Raw genomic sequence first — 23,016 nt, forward strand, 5'->3', positions numbered from 1 at the left:
CCTATGTATGGCCCTGAGCCATTTCCCACCCTTAATCCTAGCTAGGCTCCATTCTCCCTTGGCTGGCCATGAGGTCCAGGTCCCAGGAGTTCTGTTCACCTCAGCTTACTGGCCACTCCTAAGTCCCTCCCACAGTCTTTCTGTATATAAGGTTCATCTTGTCTCCATTAAGATACTTAATTTAGATTCTTCAAATCTAGCCACTAGTCAGATTCTTAGAATCTAGCCAATAGCTTACTAATGTTCAGATTCCTTAAGAGTCTGCCCAATATGACAGATGTTCTAATAAACCTTGTCTTTGGCTGAAAGAAGGCTTGGGTCGAATTCTTTTGGGAAGGACCCATGTGTTGTGATTTTGGGGTCCCAGGACCCCCGAACCCCTAAACTGCAACATTTTGGTGGCCTGTAACGGGGAAACTGCCTAACTCCAAGTTCTTCTCCAGCCAAGACTGGAAGGTAAGTAAGCCTCCTCCCTCCCCTCCTTTCTTGCTCTGCACTTGGGGTCGCTCTCCAAGCACCAAGGCTTGGTGTTGCTTTTCTGGCTGACAGTTACAAGGCTGTCTAGCACTGGGCCTGACACTCTCAGGCTCTCGGTCCACTGGGTCAGTTCAAGGCCATGGACCTGGTACACTGCAGCATAGAGGACAAGGATGGACACCCTATCTGGAAGTGTATCTGTTAATTTGGGGAAAACTGCAGTTGCTTTTTGGTTCCCTGAGGCTTACTTACTCCCTTCCCTCTGCACCTCTGAATCCTCCTTCATGGAGGTTACAGGGAAAGTTAGAACACCTAAAAATATCTTGGCAGATTCTGGAAATTTTGTGATTGATCATTAGGAAGTTTTGAAACACCTTTGATTTTGCCCTCCCCGACCTGGGAAAGGAAGGAGGAGGGAGGGGCAGCAGCTACAGCATGGGCCCCACTAGCAATGGCCTTGGGCCCTAGGGCAACCTTTGCCTGGAAGCATCACCCAGGTTCAGCACATCCTGCTCAAGGTAATGAAGCTGGCCTCTGAACCTGGGTAAGCATGCTCTTTTAAATTTGTAGTTTTAACTGTAAAGATGAGATGTTGATTCTCTGTGTAAAGTAATTTGGAAGTGCATTTAACAAAACTGAAGTCACCTGATTGGTAATGGGTTTGTTTCAAGTTTCAAGTTGGTGAACTTTCTGTATCAGTTATGTCAAGCAATTTTTCATAATTTGGTTACCGCTAAAATAAGTTAGCTATTGTCGGTTATTGTTTTAATGTGCAAACTAGCCAAAAAGCTTGTTTGGGTTATGTATGGCTTGCTGAGAATTTGCAAGTGTATAGAAATCTCTAATGATTGGCTTTTTACATTAGGATAAATTTAAATTTGAGAAGTAAATCCTGGAAAGTTTTTCCTAAACTATGATTAGTAAAACTTGCTGTTTAAGATAAAAGCTCATAGGATTTTATTTTGAGTTGTCTGATTGATTATCCATCGATAATCAATAATCCACCATCAGAGAGAAATGCCACAAGCTACTCAGAGAAGATAATCCTGGTGGGAAGTCAGCATTGGGAAAAGCTGAGAGAACAATTTTAGCCTCAGTCTAAGATGGGATCCTCCTGGCTATTCCTGAGTCTGGTATGAGGTGGATTTGATACTGCATGGTTGGAAAACTGAATTATCTGAATCCAAACAGAGCTAAGGATGTTTTATCCTCTCAAAGTTGGGCCCTAAATCTAATCCCTGCTTTATATCTGGGCTCTACAGTTTTTTCTGTCAGATTTATGTCTTCCAGACTATGGGCCATTCACCTACAGTTGGCAGCAAACAGCGCGTACCAGCCAATGTCCCCACATCATTCCCTGGATGTAGCCTGTGTACTGTTCCAGTCAACCTCTTTTTGGGACCCTTTCGAGGCAGGGACAGCTCTACGCCCCTTGCCAGCAGGAAGCAGTTTTAGACGGCAAGACCTTCTCCCCTTACTCCAAAAGAATTTGGGTCCCATTTGTTTGAGGGGGGAATGATGGGGTTGGGATCTGGGCCCCAGAAAGGAAAAACCCTGGACTTTCCCACATGGCCAAATCTCTGGGATTCACCTGAGGCTATAATCCCTTCAACTGGCCTTTCACTGTGGCTACACCCAATCTCCCCTGCATAGTCCTGCCTCCCTATGGCCCCAGGCCACTTCCCACCCTTGGTAATTCTATTACCTCATGGACTACTTGGCCACTCCTAGATCCCTCCCACAATCCTTCTGTAAATAAGGTCCATCTTGTCTCCATTAAGATGCTCTGATTCTTAGAATCTAGCCACTGCTCAGATTTTCACAATCTAGCCAATGGCCCATAGTTGCTCAGATTTATGAGTCTGGCTAATATGGTGAATCTTCAATAAACCTTGTTTTTGGCTGCAAGAAGGCTTGGGTCGAACTCTTTCAGGCAGGACTGCATGTCGTGATTTTGGGATTCCAGGACCCCTAACCTCTAGACCCCATCAGTGCTGACCTCATTGTTGAATGCCTGTGAAACCTGGACAGTCTACCAGCGCCATGCCAGGAAACTGAATTGCTTCCATTTGAATTATCTTAGGAAGACTCTGAAGATCACCTGGCAGGATAAGATACCAGACACTGAGGTCCTTTCTTGAAATAAACTGCCAAGCATTCAAACTCTGCTTCAGAAAGCACAACTCCGACTTGCTGGCCACGTTGTTCAAATGCAAAATGTACACTTGCCAAAAACACTATTTTATGGAGAGCTCACACAAGGCAAGCATTCACATAATGGTCAGAAAAAGCGATACAAGGACACTCTCAAAGTCTCTCTTAGAATTCTGGAATTGATTGTGTGACATGGGAGACACTGGCATGGCGTGCCCACATCACAGAAGTGCTGTCTGCTATGAGCAAAGCAGAACTGAAAAAGCTCGAAAGAAACGATGAACTCATATTGGTCTGATCAGCCACAGTTGAACAAATCGTAACTTGACTAGAACATAGTGATGTCATTTTGGTCCTCTTTGAGAACAAAGGACAACAACAAACTAATCAACTTCTTCCCCTCTAGAGGAGTGGCTTTTCAAAAGGAGAGGAGATGGCAGATTCTTTCCTCAATCCAACCTAGCTAGCTTTAGCTCCTTTGGACTCATTTGCCTAGAGAATCCTGGGTAAATATTTTCTTTCTTTCTTGAAAAGAGTAACTTGCTAGATTTAAGTCAAAGCCCATTAGAGTTCCTTTCCAATCAAGAAGGATTTTAAACAACCTGTGCTCTTTACAACACTTTCCTTATTTTTCTCAGTTTTCAAGGAAAACTAATGATAATAATTTGGTACAGCACTACACGTACCTTTCTCCACAAAATTACTATATATGTGATGGAGTGATGGGACCCGGACACCTAAAAGGAAAAGACCATAACTCTGGAAGCAACCCAGTCCCTGAATTTTCCCATACTTTTCAGCAGCCCAGATCACTGGTGCCTCCACACAAGGCACCTGGCCCACCCCAGACTACTTACCACTCCTTAACCCCACACAGATCCTTTCATTGTCGTTTTTGTATATAAGCATCAGCCTCATCTTCATTAGTTTTGCAGGTTCCCTAACAACCTCGCCCACTTTATTGGCTTACAAGAAATTTTGCCACTTGACTGGAAGACAGTTTGAGTTTGTGAATTCATTCCAGGCAGATGCTGCCCTGTACCCTGACATTTTGGGGTTTGCAGCAACCCCAAACCACATCATATGGGCTTCCAACTAAACCTGGGACATTCCGCATGCTGTTGGACTTACTGTGGGAACCACATCTTTTTTGGTGGAGAGAATGCTGAGGTAACTCTGTGCGCTTTTAAGGAGCAAAGGGCGCCAGAGATTCTTGGAAGAGATACACCTGATGAGGTCTAGAGGTTCAGGGGTGCTGGAACCCCAAAATCACAATATGTGGGTCCTGTCCGAAAGAATTCAATCCAAGCCTTCTTTCAGTCAAAGACAATGTTTATTAAAGATCTGCAATATTAGCCAGACTCTTAAGGAATCTGAGCACCTGCGAGCTATTGGCTAGATTGTAAAAATCTGAGCACCTTAATGGAGACAAAATGGACCTTATATATAGAAAGACTGTGGGAGGGATCTAGGATGGGAATGACTGGGAGGTGGAGAATGGGGTGTAGATAGGGTCAAGAGTGGAAAGTAGCCAGGGGCCATTGGGAAGTAAGACAATGGAGGGCTAGGCTAGGTTAAGGGTAACAGAATTGGGAAACTGGGTGTAGGCAATAACAAAAGGCCAGTTGATGGGACTATAGCCTCAGGGGAACCCCGGAGACCTCCTTGATCAAGTGGGGGAATTCAAGGAGAATCTCTTAGACAAATGGGACTCATTCTTTTTGGGGTAAGGGGCAAAGGTCTCAGCTTGGCTCCATATCCCATCAAAAGCACTGGGCCTGGAGAACCACAAGACTCATCATCCCCGTTCAAATCCTGCCTCAGACACTAGCTGTGTGCCCCTAGGCATGTCACTTAACCCTGTTTGCCTCAGTTTCCTTATCCATAAAATAAGTGGAAGAAGGAAATGGCAAGAAAACCAGGGTCACAAAAATCAGACATGACTGAAAGGACTGAACAACAAAAAATGTGTGTGTGTGTGTGTGTGTGTACGTGTGTACGGCAAGGATCACCTCATTCTTGTTGTCTGGCTGGCACACAGTAGTCGCTCATTAATGCATCTTGGTGGGGTCAGCTACACCATTCTGCTGCTCGGGGGCTGATCAGGGTGTGCTTGCAATGAATGAAACTGGTGCTAATCAGACTCCCCCGACGATGGGGAGTCCCCTGTGCCATCTCCAACCAGCTGGGAGGTGTCAGGGCCCAGGACCGCCGGGACAAGGAAACTCCAGGAACCCATGCACCACCATCACAGCTCCGAGGGGAGGGAGGGGGCTCTCGGAGGCTCTGGGAAGATGTCCTGGCCCAACAAGGGCACAGGCCTCTCGCAAAGATTGTAGAAACAGTAGATTCTCCTAGGCCCCACCTTCCGGCCACGTGCCTGCGGCCCAAGTCCATAAAACCCTCGGTCACGTGAGCCTGAAGTGGGCGGGGACAGGGGGTTCCGGTAGAGCGGTCGCTGCAGGGTCCTGCGTCTGCGCAGTAGGCTGTGCCTGTCCGACGTCCCTCCCCCTCCCGACCCAGCAGCTTCGGACCCATGGCGGCCGCAATGGCAACAGCGGGGTTGTTGGGGATTTGCTCTCGGCGGTTGCTCGGAGCGGCACGGAGGGTGCCGGCCGCCGCTTCTCTCCGCTGGAGCTCCAGCACGACCGGAGCCGTAGTCGCCCCGCCGGCGGTGGAGAAACGGCCCCGAGCCCCGGAGGTCGACTGGCAAGAAGACCCAGATAAAGAAGATATCAACCTCTATGAGAAGGTGAGGGGGCGGGGCCGGGAGCCGGAAGAGGCCGAGGGGGCGGGACTAAGGCGGCCTGGGCGCTCCAGCCCAGTCTTAGCCCCACTTTCCACCACCCCTCCACATAGGCCTTTACCCGTGGCCGCAGCCCTCCAGTCTGTTTAGCCCCTGACGTCCCTCCTCCCTGGGTCCTAATTTCTTAAAATTACAAGAACCAGTCGTGTCAATTGATGCAAGAATTTTAAAAACAATTTTTGTGATTTTATTACCATATACTATCACTTCTATCTGTGCAAATGTATTTTTAAATCTATATAATTACAAGCAGATGCAATTTTGCTTTCAAATAAAAATTTTCATCCTGTTCCTATTTTCTTTGCCTTATGGTTAAAAAAATATGCACTGTGTCAGTTGTGACAGCGTGATCCTAAGAGAAGCGAATGTGCCTTCTAACTCTCAATCCTCCTCCCAACGCAGAACCCAGACTCCCATGGCTTTGATGAAGACCCCTTCATAGACCTCTGGAACATGAGAGTCGTGTTCTTCTTTGGCGTCTCGATTGCCATTGTCCTAGGCTCTACCTTTGTGGCCTATCTCCCTGACTACAAGTGAGTATGGTTACCTGCTGCTTGGGCAAAGGAGGAGGGGATTGGGGGAGTCAGCCCTAGCTTCCAGTTCATGGCCCCTTCTCCATTAGTTATGATTTCTGGAGCCCTAGCATGCCCCTCTCTGTCTCTGACATAGTTAAAGATAAAAAAGCTGACTTGGTCTGCATTCTACCTTTGCAGGCTGGTGCTAGTGCAAGCGATGACTTCTGTTGGTCCTCACTCTTTCTCTCCTCTCTTTGTCCTCTTCCACAGGATGAAGGAATGGGCCCGGAGGGAGGCAGAGCGACAGGTGAAGCTTAGGGAGGCCCAGGGCCTTCCTCTTATGACTTCCAACTATTTTGACCCCAGCAAGATTATTTTGCCTGATGATGAGGACTAGAGCAAACCCTGGCTGTGAATAAAGCGATTCTGATTCTGTTGGTACCTTTTTTGTGTGTTGTGTGTGTATTGAATGTTGAAAAGGGATAGGAGCATCTCTGTGCCTTTCTCTGCCTTTGTCTCTTAATTGCCTCGGTCCCTGTGTTGTTTTCCTATTTTTACCTCAGAGAAAAAGACTATGGCTGACCTTGGCAAGTCACCTGGTCCACTTAATTTAACCTCACAGGGCTTTAAAGTTTCCTCACCTTTAGAATGAGGACTTTGGAGCAGATAGCCTCTGAAGCCCCAGCCCTAGAACTGAGATCCTCACTTAACAAGATATGTAACTTGCTCCAGGCCATACAATTAGATGGTGGTACAGTGGGAACTATAATAATCCTAACATCTGTTCTTAACTTTTCCCACTATAACAAAAACTAAAATCTTGACCAACTCTTGACGTTCTTCAGTTTGCAAATACACATCCCATTTTCCCCAAATCTCACTATCTGCGATAAAGTATGTCTTCATTTATTTGGTAATGGGTGGTTAGGTGGGGGGATTTGTGTGAGGGAATTTTACAGACCCATTTGGGAGGAAGCAGTGTGGGAAAGAGTCCCAGACTTGGAGTCAAGGACACTGAAGTCATTTTCTCCATTTGCTGCCTGTTACCTGTGTGACCTTGAGCAAGTCACTTAATCTTGTAGAGGCCTCTTTTCTCATCTCTAAAATTAGGAGACCGGCTAGATGGTTTCTGAAGTCACTTCTGTTTCTGAGATGTGAGGTTTATTTTTTTCATATCTTTATTTTTTAACTAGACCTATGATTTCGTTGAGCATGTAGGAAGCTACCGGTGAGGCGCTTCTACTTATACACACCGGCACCTTCCCTACAACTTATTGCCTTAAATTAAATGTTATAGTTTTTTCAATTATCAAGTATTATTGTTTTTATTTCTCCCACCTTCTCCAACCCACGGAAAAGAAAAAGAAAGACCCTTGTAACAAATATGTGGTGGTCAAATAAAATAAATTCCCATGGTGGTCATGTCCAAAAATGTGTCTCTTTGTGCACATTTAGTCCGCCACTGTGAGGAAATGAATAGCATTCATCATCATTTCATTGATCAGAGAGGGGCATCTAGAAGTTAAGAGACTTGCCCAAGGTCACGTAGCTAGTATGTGGAAGAAGTAGGATTTGACTCCTGAGTCCTAGGGCTGCTCTGCCATTGATCTTCAAGATCCATTTCGTGTCCTCTATGATCCTCTCATCCTCCCTGGAAATAACTGCAGCAACGGAGGAATGGAATTCAGAGAGGAAAGACACCCTTGTGTCTTCTGATAGCAGCAAGAGATAATGGGAAAATCACAAAGCTTCAGAAAGCAATGTTCCCCCATCCTCAAATTTTGTTATGGTAGATACTGTAGAGAAAGCTAAATTTATTAAGCTCAGGGATGTAGTCTTTGATGAAATTCCTTGATTCACAGAATCAGAGTTAGAAGGGACATCGAAGTTTATCTAAGCAATCCAACTCCTGCAACATCCTCAACAGGTTATCTTGAATTATAGCGTAAGATTACTTGAGAAGTGTAATAGAAACTTAGTCAGCATGTCTTCTATTTGAAGTCTGGCTTAGAAGCGTCCATTTTTGTCAAAAGTTCCAAGTTTAAGTAGATATCATACTGATGGGATGGCAAGGGATGGGAGAGACATCAAAGGTGTCCTATGGCAAGGTTGGTATGACTACATAGTTAAGAAAATTAAGTTATCTCTACAAGCAAAGATACCCACGATTATATTGTCCACAGGTAACGATAGCTAAAAGATGAAATATAGTACATGATCCAGCCAAATGCTACTTTTCAGATATTTTCTCAATAGTATGAGTCATCTAAATAAGAGACATATAGCATAGTGTGAAGGAAATTAGGATTTTTATAATAATCAATATGTGTGTGATGAATATACTAACAGATTTTTCAGAATTGCCTCTCGTGAATCAGACTTACAATGCAGCTTGAAATGATAAATGAAACCTTTGATGAGGCTTACAATCGCTGGCATCCTTCTGCCTGCGTACCTGAAGTGAAGGGAATCAAAGAATGTAGAACCTGTTCCCTTTACAGAACTCTGGTCCTGTGACCCACCAAGTAATGACTCCCAAGGACTTGCACAGGTCTCCACAGTTGTATTGTCACAGCTCAAGCCTGGGAAAACATTGTAATCTACCTTTTCCCCTCCCTTCCCATTTGTGCCTCTGTCTTCACTTTAGCAAGGTGGAATTCTGATCAGAATTCCTTATTTGCAAATCTGTTCCTTATAATGAAACTAATTAATTAAACGCTCTTCATTACTGGCACTTTGCCTCTGGACTGCTATTTCATCATTCTCAGGTTAGAGATTGGCTCAGTAAAATCCTGTAAACAGTAGAATCAGTTCAAGTCTACCTCTTGCCAGTTTGTCCATATGCCATTGGGTTAAGTGAACTACTTAGCCTCTCAGTGCTCTAGGGCAGCTCTCAAAGACTGCAAGTTACAAAACTATTTCCTCACCTAGAAAATTGTTTCTCATGCTAATTAAATCCGGCTGGACAAAACCAGAAAAGACTGGCTAGGGCAGAGGATGGTGGAAATACAATAAAAGGATAATTTCAAAAATATAAATACCTTAGATATACATGAGTACCTCTCCTTGGTACAATTTCATCTTCATTAATCATTACTTAACCTGACTGATTTTTCTTTCCAGGGCCAAGAGGATATAAGTTTTTATTCCTCCTAAATCTTTTCTTAGGGTTAGAAATTTTCCAGGGCATTCATTGTTCCTCGTGGCTTTCTGATACTACATCAGAGAAAATAATTTGTGAAGCTATGTTTAAAATAATGCTAGAAACTCAAAGTGTAGATGAAAAGGAAGACGAGATGAAAAGTGTAGAAGAAAAAGGAAGATACTACATCAGAGAAAATAATTTGTGAAGCTATGTTTAAAATAATGCTAGAAACTCAAAGTGTAGAAGAAAAGGAAGAAAAAGAAAATTAAATGGGTTTAATAGGGTTGGAATGACCTGAAAAGGGATCAAGAAGAAAGTTAGCATGTGAGCAGTTTTAGAGTTGACTTTTGGGACTGTGGAAGGACCTGGAAGACATGGGGCAGAGGGCCCTCTGATTTTCGGAGGAGTAGCAACAGAATCTGTGCGCAAGCATTCTATTGTAATATTTTCCATAGTAGCATATGGATAAAATCCAGATGGGTGGTGTCCTGAGGAGGGCAGGGTTCTGGTGGTTATTGGGACAATATGCCTTCAGTACAAAAATAGGAAAAAAAACCCCAAACCTTGAGAACATGCATGCTTTTTAAAAAAGAAATATGGTAGTTGCTATGGATCTATAGCTACATGTCCCCTTTCCTTTATAACTTGCTGATCTCTTCCTCTCCATTGTGAATGACAGTTTTGAAACTGCTAAGACTATTCCCTCCAGTTAATCACAAGGGTGGACTTGATATTGATGAACCCGTTGTCTTTCCAAAAACTGGGTTTGCCTAACCACTCCAGTGTCTCCTTGTAATTGGAAGCTAGAATGTTGTAATGTAAGGCAAGTCCAAATTTTAAAAGTATCTCCCTAACAATACATAAGTGACTGAGTCTCATAGCTATAAAAATGGATATTTTGTTTTGTTTTAGATATTTAACATCTCTTTATTTGTATGTCGTTATACCTTTTTGTCTTATTTTTACCAACCTTAAATGGGGACAGTATAAAGAGCTTTTCTATTTGGGTGACATCACAATTTGGGTGACCTTAAGTCACTTAAAGGGCAGCTAGACAGAACATCGGATCTGGAGTCAGGAGTCGTCTTCCTGAGTTTAAATCTAGCCTCAGACATTTACTAGCTGTGTGACCCTGGGCAAGGCACTTAACTCTGTTTGCCTCAGTTTCTTCATCTGTAAAATGAGCTAGAGAAGGAAATGGCAAACCACTCCAATATCTTTGCCAAGAAAACCCCAAATGAAGTCAGGAAGAGTTGGGCACAACTGAAAAATGACTGAACAACAAAAACATCACTTAATCTTTGGATCTTAGTTTCTTCACATATAAAATGAGTCATCATCATCACCACAGCCAACATCATCATCATCTTCTTCCTCATCACTACCATTTATATAGAGCTTTAAGATTTGCAAAGTGCTTTACATATTTTAACTCACTTCTACGGTCTCTTTCAGCTTAGAAATGTATGATAGTCTCATGGACAAGAGACCTTATTTTTCATATTGTAGGAACTCAAACCATGGCTACCCACAGGTAGGTATTTAACATGAGCTTTTAGAAATACTAATTATCTTATATTCGTGTAAGGGCTCAAAATTGGCAAGGTAGAGACCTAGAGACACTGCATTTTGTAAGAGGGTCAGAGAAAGCTCTGGAATTTAAGATTTAAATTTTTATGGGGTGTGCAGAATTGTTACTTGGGAGGACCTTAACTATGGTACGATATTTGGGAACCATTTTCCTAAAACTTCAGAATTTGGCAGCACGGCCAGAACTCAGTTTTCTATTCTGGACATCTCATGGATTTTAACATAAAGCTTGTGGCCAAAGTCCTATATGGGGAAGGGGGAGAGATTTAAAAAACTACAACTCCCAGAAGGCTCCTTTTAGGAAATACACTGGTCCACTACCGGCTTGGGGAAGGAGGCCCGGAAGACTACGATTCCCATGATGCTCCGCTCCCCTACGACTGCATAGAGCTTGGAAGGCCACGTCTTTCTGTCGCGGCGGCACTGCTCAATGATGGTCTCGGCGGAAGCTGAGCAGATGGGGGTCGGAGGTGGTACCTTCCAACCGTATCTGGACTCTCTGCGCCAGGAGCTGCAGCGAAGGGACCCGGCGATGCTTTCCGTGCTGGTGGCGCTGCTCGTCGTCCTGCTGACGCTGGGTGAGGGGCGGCCACCGCGGCCGGGGGAGCCGTTTGGATTGTTGCGGGGTCCCGGGTGCGAGCTGGGGAGTGTGGTGGGGCCGCGTGGTATTGGGAGCCCCCGAATTCCTCTCTTGGTGGGCCCCGCGTCCACGTGGTACATTCCCCTCGTTTGTCGTTTCCTGAGCAACCCAGGAACCCCCCACTTTTCTGGCTCCTATACACCTTCCACCCCAAGATAAGGGGTCAGCTAGCCTAGTACCCTGCCTTTCCTATCCTTCACTGTCCCCTGCCACATCCCCCCTCGGGCAGGGAGGTGGGTGTGGATATCCCTGATCCCACCTATCAGGATAGGTGTCCCCCCCCCCCCCCCGCCCCAACCCAAGCAGATCTCAGTCCCTCTAGTGCCACTCCTGGCCAGGTAGTTGGAGCTCTGTCCAACAGTCTGGGGGCTTTCGCACCCTCCCCGACACGAAGGGGGTGCCAATGGGCTCTTCCCCAGGTGTTTCCTAGCCACCTCCATTTGCTACATGACAGCGCATAATATTTCCGTGCTGACATCCTTGCCTCCTGTTCTTTGAAGATCCTCCTTTGGTACATGTTGAAGCTTGCTCACACCTGCCAGTGCCCTTCCATTGCCTCCCAGTTCACACCCCAACATCTGCCCTTCCATTGCCTTCCTGTTCACACTCCTACCCAACTTAACCATTGTCCTCCTGTTCACAGTCGACCTGTTCTTCTCCGTTGCTCTCCTGTGCACACCCCAACATGTGCCTCTTCTCTGCCCTCTTGCTCACACCTTCGTCGTGCGGAGCTCTCCATTGCTCTCGATCTGATATTCTTTTATCAGTTCTTAAGACACTGTTCTGTATGGTGACCTGTTGTAGATAGGGCAAAATAGTACAATATTAGTAGTACAGATTTTTAAATAGTGACTTTTGTTGCTGCAAGAAATGTGGTGGCACTAAAGGGGCCCTTGTAGTTTCCTGAAGACAATCTAGCCCCTTCTCCTCCCCCTGCTTGTAGGGAGCCTGTAGAGAGGAGTAATGTATTAAAAGACTGAAAAGATAGGAATACGCCAGGGTGTGAAGAGATTTGAATGCTAAACAGAGGAACTTATAGGTAATAGGGAGCTATTGGAGTTTTTTGAGTGATATAGTCTGACATTACTCTTTTAGCAAAATTACTTTGACAACCATATAGAGGATACATTGAAGTGGGGATGAACTTGAGGCAGGGGTAGACTCTTTAGATGTTACAGATGTTGATTCATTTGATCCTCACAACCATCCTATGTGGTAGGTACTGTTTTTATCCCTGTTTTACAGATGAGGAAACTGAGGTACAGGGTCACACAGCTTACGAATGTCTGAAGCAGGATTCAGACTCAGGCTTTTCTGACTCCAGGGCCCCACTGAGCTGCCTAGTATAGTGAATATAGAAAAATAAGGAGTGAGAAGACTTGTTCTAGTCCTGGCTTTGTTTTTTGTAAAATGAGACATTTGGACTAGGTGATCTCTAAGGTATTCTCTGTCCCTGAAATTGTGTGGTTCTATTATCTTAACTGTTTTCTCTTCACTTTCACAGTATGCTGGAAACTCATTCGGAGCAGAAAGAGCAGTCGAAGGGCTGTACTTCTGGTGGGGCTTTGTGACTCAGGGAAGACGCTCCTTTTTGTCAGGGTAAACGTTTTTACTGTCATGTAATAAAGTTTTGGGACAAATGTGAGAGATGTGCAATATTCCTCTGAGCCATTGATTGCTTTCTGGAATTTTGTAAATTAATTCTGATAAATCTGGAGATATTTCCTTTCCTCTTAGGTAGGAAAAGGGGATCTTGGAATGCATGTAAGCTTTTGACCACTTCAGTTTTCATGTGGTTACCACAATTGATTGAATGGTATTGGACTTACTGGACTTTAGAAAATGTGCTTAGCACTTCCCCTTTGCTCCTTTCACCCAATTATTGAAGATGCCGGGACAGATAAAGAAGCAGAAGGAGCAGAAATATTGTAGTAATATTGTTAAAAGCTGCAAGGATGGCAAACTTTTCGGTGAAAGTTGGTAAGGCTGTTCTCATGATGGCTGTTCTTCTTGGCATACTAGAACGGTTGGATTTCTTTTGAAATGAGCTACTTCATATTTAATCTTACAGAATTAAGGTAAAATCTTTCCTTTTTGTCTCTTTTCCTTTCCTTTTGAAAATAAAAATCACTAAAAATAGCATTTGTGAAAAAACAATAAATTTGAATCATTAATGCTATTTTTTTTTTGAAATGTAATTTTGTTTCTAATGTGAACTGAAAGTTTTGTGTCAAGTTGTTTCGGAGGTATGGAAATCAAGAATATCATCTTCTGAGTGACCCCTAGCAGGACTGACGATTTGAAAAGAAGAATAATTCTGATACTTTATTTTTGTGTTAGTAAATTTGTTGGGCTTTGCATCTTGGAGGGCCAAAAGAATTTCATGCTTAGTAAGCCTGAGAATTAATTTAATCTTATCTCCTTGTTTTACAGCTTTTAACAGGCCTTTACAGAAATACCCAGACATCTATTACTGATAGCTCTGCTGTGTACCGAGTCAACAATGACAGGGTAAGAATTCATCAGAATCTGGAATACCCAAGTTATTATTTGCACGAGTGTACTAGAAGTCTTCAATTTACAAATGGCTTTCAATTATGAGTCAGTTGTTTATAACTTAGAATGCATTTTCCCATTAAAAACTATTTTAAATAGTGGTTAGCTTCCCACACTGACCCACAGGAACCAATTTTACTTATTCAAAAGCTATCCTTCCATTTTAGAAGCCATGCTTCATTTGGAAATACAAGAACGCTTTATTCATGCCTTTTGTCTTTATATCACACTCATTTCTAGGGGTGGGGGACCTTTCTCCTTTTCAGATCAAACCCTTATTTGTGACACTGAAAAGCAATTAAGCAAAAGTATCCTGTCCAGTGACCACTTCTTTTCATTGTATGTAGCATTCTGCCCTACTAATCCATCTGTTTGTCTTCTCTGACATTCATTGATTTTCCAGTTTCTAGGACTTCTTGATCATGATCTTTTCATTTGCACTGTTGTAGTTATTGTGTATGTTATTTTTCTGCTTTTGCTGTGCATCAATTCATAATAATCTTTCCATGTTTTACTGATTCCTTATATTCTTATCACAGGATAATACTCCATTGTATTCATATACCATCATTTTTCAGTCAATCCTCAGTTGATGGGCACCCAGTCTGATTTTTTTTTTCCCCAGTTCTTTGCTGTTGCAGAAAGTGCTGCTAGAGTATTTTGGTCTATATTAGACCTTTGTTTCTTTCTTTAACTTCCTCTGTGAATGCGTAGTAATGAGTGCACTCCTGGAAAAGAGATGGACTGTTTAGTCACTTTTCTCTGACAATTCCGAATTGATATACAAAATAATGGGACCTATGCTGTTCAGGACATGCAGTGGAATATTATTTAATGATTGATTTTGTTAGTTGCTTGAATTTTTTTTTCCATGTCTTTGTAGCTTAGGTCTGAAAATCAACTGTTTTTCCCCCCTCTTTTGTTAATCTTTGTGAGTATTGCAATGTAGACTGGTTTTCTCAAGTGGAATGCCATTCCCTGACTTCCTTCCCACCATCTATAACTGTCCCCCCCACCCCCAATCCAGATCCTTTTCATCTTCCCAGAGCCATCTCAAGATCCCTGTAAAGCCTTTCTTGACTTAGTCCTCACCGATCTCTCTCTTTTCTGAACTCCTTCAGCAGTTACATCAAACAATTAGTATTTGATTATTTTCTATTGCGTGATGTATTTCTTCTTGTCTCTCCTCAACTAGATTGTAAACTTCTTGAGGAGAGAACAACATGGCCTTTTAAAATTATCTGCTATGGGGCAGCTAGGTGGTGCAGTGGATAGAGTACTGGCCCTGAAGTCAGGAGGACCTGAGTTCAAATACAGCTTCAGACCAAACACTTTACACTAACTAGATGTGTAACCCTGGGCAAGTCACTTAACCCCAATTGCCTAAAAATAAAAAAAAAAAATTATCTGCAGGCCCTACTACAGTACTTAGATTGATTCCACACATTTTTTTTTAGCCTTTTCCCCATATATTATAATTTAAGTACTTAAAATAACTATGCTAATTTGTGAAAATAAGTTGTTTTTAAAATAGCATATTGATATCCTATCCTGACTTGCTTTTTAGTAAATAAATTTACTCTTTTCTGAACTTGGAATTTCCATAATGATGTTTTTGTTGAGACATTAATTTTATGTTATTGTTGTTAATTCCTAGGGCAATAGTTTGACTTTGATTGATCTGCCTGGTCATGAGAGCTTGAGGCTTCAATTCCTAGAGCGGTTTAAGGCTTCAGCCAGGTAAGTAATAGAGACATAATATTGATACTTCTGTAGAAAGTACATAAAGTGACACTACTTATGTGATTTTCACTGTATGCTTCTCTGATGGTGCTGTATTTAGTATTTGTTATTTAAATGTTACATTCATTCTATGAAAATATCTCAATGAAGCCCATACTTAAAAAAAAAAAAAAACTCTCGAAGTAGAACCTAAGAACTGAGAAAGGTCTCAGGAGCTCTTCAAATCCAATACTGTCTATAAATTATCATACAGCTAAATCATTCAATACTAATGCTTTAACTCTGGCTCAGAGAGATAAAGAGGAAAAGGACTCATACATACAAAAATATAATAGCTCTTATTGTAGTGGCCAGGAACTGGAAACTAAGGGAATACTCATCTGTTGGGGAAATGGCTAGTATATTAATGTAATGGAATACTATTATTCCATGTGAAATGAGAAACCTAAGAAGACTTGTATAAACTAATGCAGAGTGAAGTGAACAGAAGCAGAACTGTTTGTACAGTACAACATTGTAGAGACAAACTTGGAAAGACTTTACAACTCTCATCAATGCAATGACCAACCGTGATTTCAGAGGCCTGATGTTGAACTATGCTACCACCTTCCTGATGGAGATGAAGGATTCAGGGTGCAGAATGAGGCAGAATTTTGTACAGGGCCAATGTGGGGATTTGTTTTGCTTGATCATGCATATTTATTATAAGAGTTTGTTTTTTTTCTTTTTTTTAATGGAGAGGAGGCAGGAGAGCAGACAGAAGGAGAGAAAATAGATTTTTGTTAGTTAAATTAAATTTAAAAAAGACTGATACCTTAAAAGAGTTTCATAATTTGAGTAATGTGTTCTAATATTAATGACCCTTTAAAAATTCTATTCTTAAATTCTTTTTCTTCAGTTTAAAAGCCTTTGAAAACTCCTAACCATGGCAAAAATCAAGAACTGAAATTATAAATTGAAGTCAGTTAGTCAATAAACATTTTTATAGCACTTACTATATGCCAGGCACTGTGCTAAGTGCTAGGGATACAAAAAGAACCAAAAGACAGTCCCTGCCCTCAAGGAGCTCGCACTCTAATGGGGGAAGTAATTAGATTTTTTTTTTCCTCCTTTGTGAAAATATCCAGATATCTGTTTTATTGTTACTGCCTCTTGAAACACTGTGTAGTGAAGGCAAATAACATTGAAAGATACCAGTAATCTGGGACAGCTAGGTGGTCCAGTGGTTAGAGCTCCAGCCTTGGAGTCAGGAGGACCTGAGTTCAAATCCGGCCTCAGACACTTGGCACTTACTAGCTGTGTGACCCTGGGCAAGTCACTTAACCTCGATTGCCTCACCAAAAAGCAAAAAAAAAAAATGCCAATAATCTGATGGATGCGGTGACCAGTCTTGACTTCAGAGGACTGAAAATGAAACATGCCCCAGAGGAGTGTTGGTTCATATGACCAGAATGAGGTCTGTGTTGTCAGATATGGCTAGTGTGCTTATTTTACTCAAGTATATTTCAAGGGGAATCTGTGGCAAGGAGTAAGGGGATGGCTATTGGGTGATATTTAAAAATTCAGTACTTTTAAAAAAGTATTGTTTTGTGAGGAAGACGATCACAGTTAAAAACTATTTTCCTGTTTGGTGTTCTTGTTTAAACAAAGCCAGTTTTATTTTACAAGTCACATGGCAGTTAGAGTTGGAAAATAGGCATACCATGACCAAGCTCTCTGGATTTAATTCATTCACGACACATCTTATTGTGGGTGAAATGATACGAAAACTGAGTGATTCTCATGCTCAGGAAACATCAAGTCAAGCACAAATCACATCAATGAGGGAAGCTTGCTAAAGCCACAATATACCTGTCCTCAGTTCCACAAAATAGTTTTCCAGATTTCAGAAGTGATGAGATTTATTTTTGATAAAAAAGATTTCATTTCAGAAAGGCCCCCATTTCATCCCTAGAAGAGAATAGTTTTAGTTCCTGGATTCGCCTGTGAATCTGGCTATTTAGATGCCCTCTTTGGGGCAATCTGATTTTTTCCACCAGCGTAGTAACACCACTCTTCATAATTTTCAGTCTCAATTTTCTTTCCTGGGTTGTTTTTTCAGAAGAGAAATTCTTACATAGCCATCTCTGTTTCTGATTCTTCTATTCTCTCCAGTGAAGAGACCCACTCACCATTCTGTTTTTCTTCCATAATTTTTTTCTCTGCTCAGTATGACTTCATCTGTGCAGACCACATCTTCTACTTTGTTTCTAGACCTGTTTTCAAGATGACATAATACTGAAAAAATGGAATGACTTTTCTCCAGATCCTTGTCTTTTACCACATCAGGAACATCTTCACCCTTACCTTCTTGTTCACTCATCTCTTCCTGCTCTTCAGCAGTCATCATCATTGTTTTTGCCCTGCCTTTTTACGGGGCTTTTTAGAGCCTGCGCTGCTTTAGCACCTTATGGAAAGCTCCATTATGCAGATATTAAAAGCTTCAGGAGTTTCACAGAGGGAATGCTGCAGACAGATGTTATACGTAGGTTAGTGTGTTTAGAATTTATGCACCGACTCCAGGAGGTACAGAGTTTGTATGGGAGATGTCCTCCCAAATCTAATCCAGGTATTTGTCTTTCTGGCAGAACAGAACTGATAATGTTCCTCCCCCCGCCCCCAACCTGCTCTTCCTCCAGACTTTGCTATTTCTCTTGAAGTTATTGCCATCCTCCCAGCTGTCCTGTGTTAGAAGCCCAGAGCTTCATTATTGGCACTCCCCTTTCTCCACGTTTTGTCACTTCTACCTTCAGAAGATCTCTAAGCCTCCTTACACCCCTCACTGTACTTCAGGCTCTCATCATTTTTCATGGAGGGCATTGTAGTAGCCTCCTAACTGGTCTCCCTGCTTCCAGGCTTTCCCATCTCCCATTGATCCTCTGCGTAACTGCCAAAACCATCTTCCTAAAACCTGTCCATCAGTGTAACCATTCCGCTTCCTTGTCTCAAAACGTTTAGGGGCTCCTCATAGTTTCCAAAGTAAAATACAAACTCGTCAGCCTAAAGTGGAAAGCTCGCCACAGCCTTTTCAGTCCAGCTCCCCACCCTGCTCATCACCAGAAGCCCTTCAGAATCTCAGTCAGCGCCCAGCTTAGGCACCGCCTGCTCCAGGAAGCCTCCAGTGTGCCTGTGTCTGCTCTCCCTGCAGCTTCTTAGTGTTTTCTCCTACTCAGTTACCTTCTATTGATTTACTCATGCCCGTGTTCTATTCACACAGTGGAGTATAAACTTTGTGATGCAAAGCACCGATAAATTCTTGTCTTTCTGGCTCTGCATCCTGGCACAGCACCTTGCACAGAGCAGGTGCTTTAATGAAAATGTTGGTTGAATTGATTTAAGTGAATTAGTTAGAGTTTATCCTCTGCTTATTGAGAATGGCTGAAATTGGTGTTAGCCATAACTTAGAATGATCAGATGTTGGTTCTTGATTTGATGTTTCTGTCATTCCTTTTAAGTTTTTTGTTTGTTTGTTTGTTTTTTTGATTTTTCAAAAAATGCCGCCTCTTCCACAAAGCTTTTCCTGATTATCCCAACCAGAAATGATTTCTCCCTTCTCTGAACTCCAAGAACATCTATTTCCTGTGCCATTTATAGGGTTCCTACCTTATTTCTATATCTGTTGAATGTGTCTTAACTCTCCTTATAAACTGAAAGTTACCAAAAGGAGAAACTATCCCTCATGTGGCACATCACACATGATGCCAAGGAAAGAAAACCAGACTTGGAGTCAGAGGACCTGACTTGGAATCCCAGCTCTGCTACTTACTACCTGTGTGACCTTGGGCAGGTCACTCACTTCTCTGCACCTCCATTTTCTCATCTATAAAAAGAAGAAGTTAGCCTGTTCTCTGGGTTCTTTCCAGCTCTAAATCTGTGATTTCATCACCGTGTGGTAGGCAGTGGTAATGTGAGCAGAAGAAGAAACTTGATCCAAGGGGTACTTTGGAAAGCTGAATCTTGTGGTTGTGCAGGACAAACCTGGGGGAAAAGGGACTGAGAATGAAGGCAGAAAGACTAGTTAGGAAGCCAATGTAATAGTCCAGGGAAAGGGTAATACAGGCCTGAACAAGAATGATAGTGTAACTAGAAAAGAAAGGGTGAGTGTCAGTTGAGTTGTGAAGGAAGAATTGATAGGACACTGAAGGGAAGCAGGGGGAGGACTGAAAGATGATTGAGTTTTTGAACTTGGATGACTTGGAGAATATTGGTGCTATTAACAGAAATCTAAGAGACCCATAGGTTCTGCCCATTCTTCTATTAATCAAAAGCTTGAACTCTTGTATACTTTTTAAAAAAATCTGTAAAAAAAAAATTCAATTAAAAAGAATTTATTTTCTCTCCTTTCTACATCTTCTCCCTCAAAAGAAGAAAAACAAAAGTCTTAGAACAAATATACACATTCAAGGGAAACTCACACATTAGCCATGAGCTTATGTGTTCTGCAGGAGAACGTGTCAAAAAGGCTATTCTCAAGTGCGCATTAGAGTTTAGTTTTAGATATGTTGAATTTGAAGGATTAGTGGGATATTTGAGTACGACTGGTGTTTGGGCATGAGCATTGAGGGTTGAGATCGAGATAATTGGTGTTATTTGCACAAAGATGATCATTGATATGAGAAAATGAGAGCTCTGAGCAAAATAGTATCAGGATAGAAGAGAATAGGTCTGAGGACTGAGCATTGGGGAAAGCTTGTCTTGGGAACATTAGGAAGAGAAGCCATTGAAGATCATGAGAAATGTTTGCCAGTGAAATAGAAAGTCAACCAGCAGAATGTACAGTATCATGAAGCCAAGCAATGAAGGTGTGACTCTGAAAAAGCCATTGCATTTGGTTTCTACCCCTTGAGAGAAGGTCATCCACCTTCATCATCTTGTTTCTTATCCATATCCCATGAGGGCCTAGGCCAATATTATATATTTTGTATTCTTTCAGCTTCTAGCACCTGGAGGGTTGGGAGGGGAGTAGGGGGGGGAAACCCTCAGCTGCTATTTAGTGAATTTTCCTTAAGAAATTCAGGACTTAGTGATGAGAAGGCCAAGGTGAAGTGAAGAGTATTGGTGTCTGGCTTTTCATCTTGACTTTTGACTGGACTTTAGCCTTTTAAGATATTGCTTATCTTATTTCAATCTCTTGCTTAATTGTTTTTTATTTTAAAAAAGGGGGGGATGATATTAATGACTTTTATTCTGGGGGCATTCTTTTGGATGTTTAACACTCATGAAATTATTCTTTAGATGAAAGAGGGTATGAAATCATCTGTAAGAGTTGAGTTGGGTAGAGAAAACTTCCTAGGGAAGCTCTCACACAGTGCTTTCGAATTTACCTGTGGATTCCAGGAGTCTCGGTGACTAAAAAGGATGTTTGGGGATTAGAACCTGCAGATGCACTGATGGAAGTCCTGAGCCTGATTCTGATTTGTCCACCTACAGCGTTCCCGTGTTTTACTGGTTCATGCCTGGAATATAGGCCTGGAAGACATCATATGGGATCTAGTTCAGAACTCATAGTTCATTGTGACAATTCACTCTGTTTTGTTTTTTTTTCTCATTTTATTCAGAGCAATTGTGTTTGTGGTGGATAGTGCAACATTCCAGCGAGAGGTGAAAGATGTAGCTGAATTTCTGTATCAGGTCCTTATTGACAGCATGGTATTGAAGAATGCGCCATCCTTATTGATAGCCTGCAATAAGCAAGGTAATCGTCACGTTGGTAAGATTATCTCAGCACTTCTGCAGATACAGTACCATTTTGGCTTCTCGTTCTTTGACATTTCATACATTTTTGACAGTGTATCCTGAGTAATGCAAATGCCTATTAAACTTAGTGATGGGGAGGAGCATTTAATATGATATCAAAAGAGATAGCAACTATGAATAACCAAGTGTAAATTCAGGTATTTTGAGCCCTGATTTTAGCTCCATGACTGTCTCATTTTGTGATCTTGCTCTGCCTCAGTGGTCCTAATAGCCTCTTTTAAGGACTGACATAGGAAAATGCCTATAGATCATTTTTATTTTAATAAGGTGTTTCCGAGTTGCTAAATTATTTTCGCTTTAAATTTAAAATTGTACCTCTCTTGTCTAGCATGGTAATTTGATTTCAAACAACTTGTGGATGCAGATAGAGTTGCTCTGTTGTGGAGAAGGGAAGAAGATAAAGGTTATCCTTTTTTAAAAGAAAAAACTTGTAAAAGACTGGTCAAACATGAAAGTACCTCTGTGTAGGAGGGCTTATTACTAATATCATTCCTGGTTTAAACCAATGATAACATCTTCATCTTTCTAGATCTCACAATGGCAAAATCTGCCAAATTAATTCAGCAGCAACTGGAGAAAGAACTGTGAGTATGGATCTAAAGCTTTTGAATATATCCATGTCATTTAAAAAATTGGGTGTCAGAAATTATGAGAACTTTAAAATCATTGTGATATATGTGTATATATGTGTGTGTTCCTGTGTATGTGTATACACATATTTACACACCTATGTATGTATACCTGTACTTACATATCTATCTATCTATATACTATATCTGTGTGTATATAAATAAAAGTAACTTTATTGGGGCAGCTAGGTGGCGCAGTGGATAGAGCACCGGCCCTCAATTCAGGAGGACCTTAGTTCAAATCTGGCTTCAGACACATAACACTTACTAGCTGTATGATGCTGGGCAAGTCACTTAACCCCATTTGCCTAGACAAAAATAAATAAATAAATAAAAGTAACTTTAAGGCTTACATAGTGCTTTTTTCCAAAACAACCCTATGAGGAAGGTAGCACATTGTTATCCTCATTTTACAGATAGAGAAATTAAGACTCAGAAAAGGGAGGTGCTTAGCTACTGTCTCTCAACTTGTGCCTTAGATATCAGAGCCTCCACCTATATTAATGGAGGGGATTTTCTGATTTTAAATACCATGCAGTATATAGCCATAGGGTTGGATGTTTTGATCTGACTGGAAATAATTATGGAGATTATTAACTTTTATTTTAAAAAACTGTCCTGTGTATACAGAGATGAAGCTATGAATTGAATCATTGTTAGCAGTAGAGAGGTGAGATTTTTAGAAGTTTTAAAGCATTAGAAACTTTTTCCCAAAATAAAGAAATTTTTGGAAAGATTGAAAAATTTGCTTTTAGAACTTTTAGAAAAGTCAGCCCTTCACAGATCTAAAGTCACCATTTGGAACACAAAATATTTTGTGCATAATATTTTGCTTATTAAAGTATGTTTAGTATGTTAAATTTAGGTGTCATTTGTTCATTATAAGTAACTGTGTAACCCATGAGAAAGTCACTTAATCCCTGTGCCCAAGGCAACTCTCATAGTAACTGTACATTAACAGATGA

At 41.7% G+C, this 23,016-nt stretch overlaps 1 protein-coding gene and 1 pseudogene across 1 annotated transcript; both read left to right on the plus strand.

Annotated features, from left to right (window-relative positions):
- LOC114030386 overlaps positions 1-23,016 on the plus strand; it is an 87,405-nt pseudogene that overhangs the window by 58,396 nt on the left and 5,993 nt on the right.
- On the plus strand, positions 5,130-6,393 carry NDUFB11 (NADH:ubiquinone oxidoreductase subunit B11). The gene is made up of 3 exons (XM_027845187.1): positions 5,130-5,383; positions 5,840-5,970; positions 6,223-6,393. The coding sequence occupies exons 1-3, from the start codon at positions 5,168-5,170 to the stop codon at positions 6,347-6,349; spliced, it is 474 nt and encodes a 157-aa protein (XP_027700988.1). The 5' UTR covers positions 5,130-5,167; the 3' UTR covers positions 6,350-6,393.

Source organism: Vombatus ursinus, unplaced genomic scaffold (genome assembly GCF_900497805.2).
Source record: "Vombatus ursinus unplaced genomic scaffold, bare-nosed wombat genome assembly UNPS02014959.1, whole genome shotgun sequence".
In the NCBI taxonomy this organism is placed as follows: domain Eukaryota; kingdom Metazoa; phylum Chordata; class Mammalia; order Diprotodontia; family Vombatidae; genus Vombatus; species Vombatus ursinus.

What these genes read in the sequence shown, in the direction of transcription:
- NDUFB11 (XM_027845187.1), top strand. Translation starts at nt 5,168, where the DNA reads ATGGCGGCCGCAATGGCAACAGCGGGGTTGTTGGGGATTTGCTCTCGG. An exon ending in ATATCAACCTCTATGAGAAG is followed by an intron (nt 5,384 to 5,839) that starts GTGAGGGGGCGG and finishes CTCCCAACGCAG; the next exon opens with AACCCAGACTCCCATGGCTT. An exon ending in GCCTATCTCCCTGACTACAA is followed by an intron (nt 5,971 to 6,222) that starts GTGAGTATGGTT and finishes CCTCTTCCACAG; the next exon opens with GATGAAGGAATGGGCCCGGA.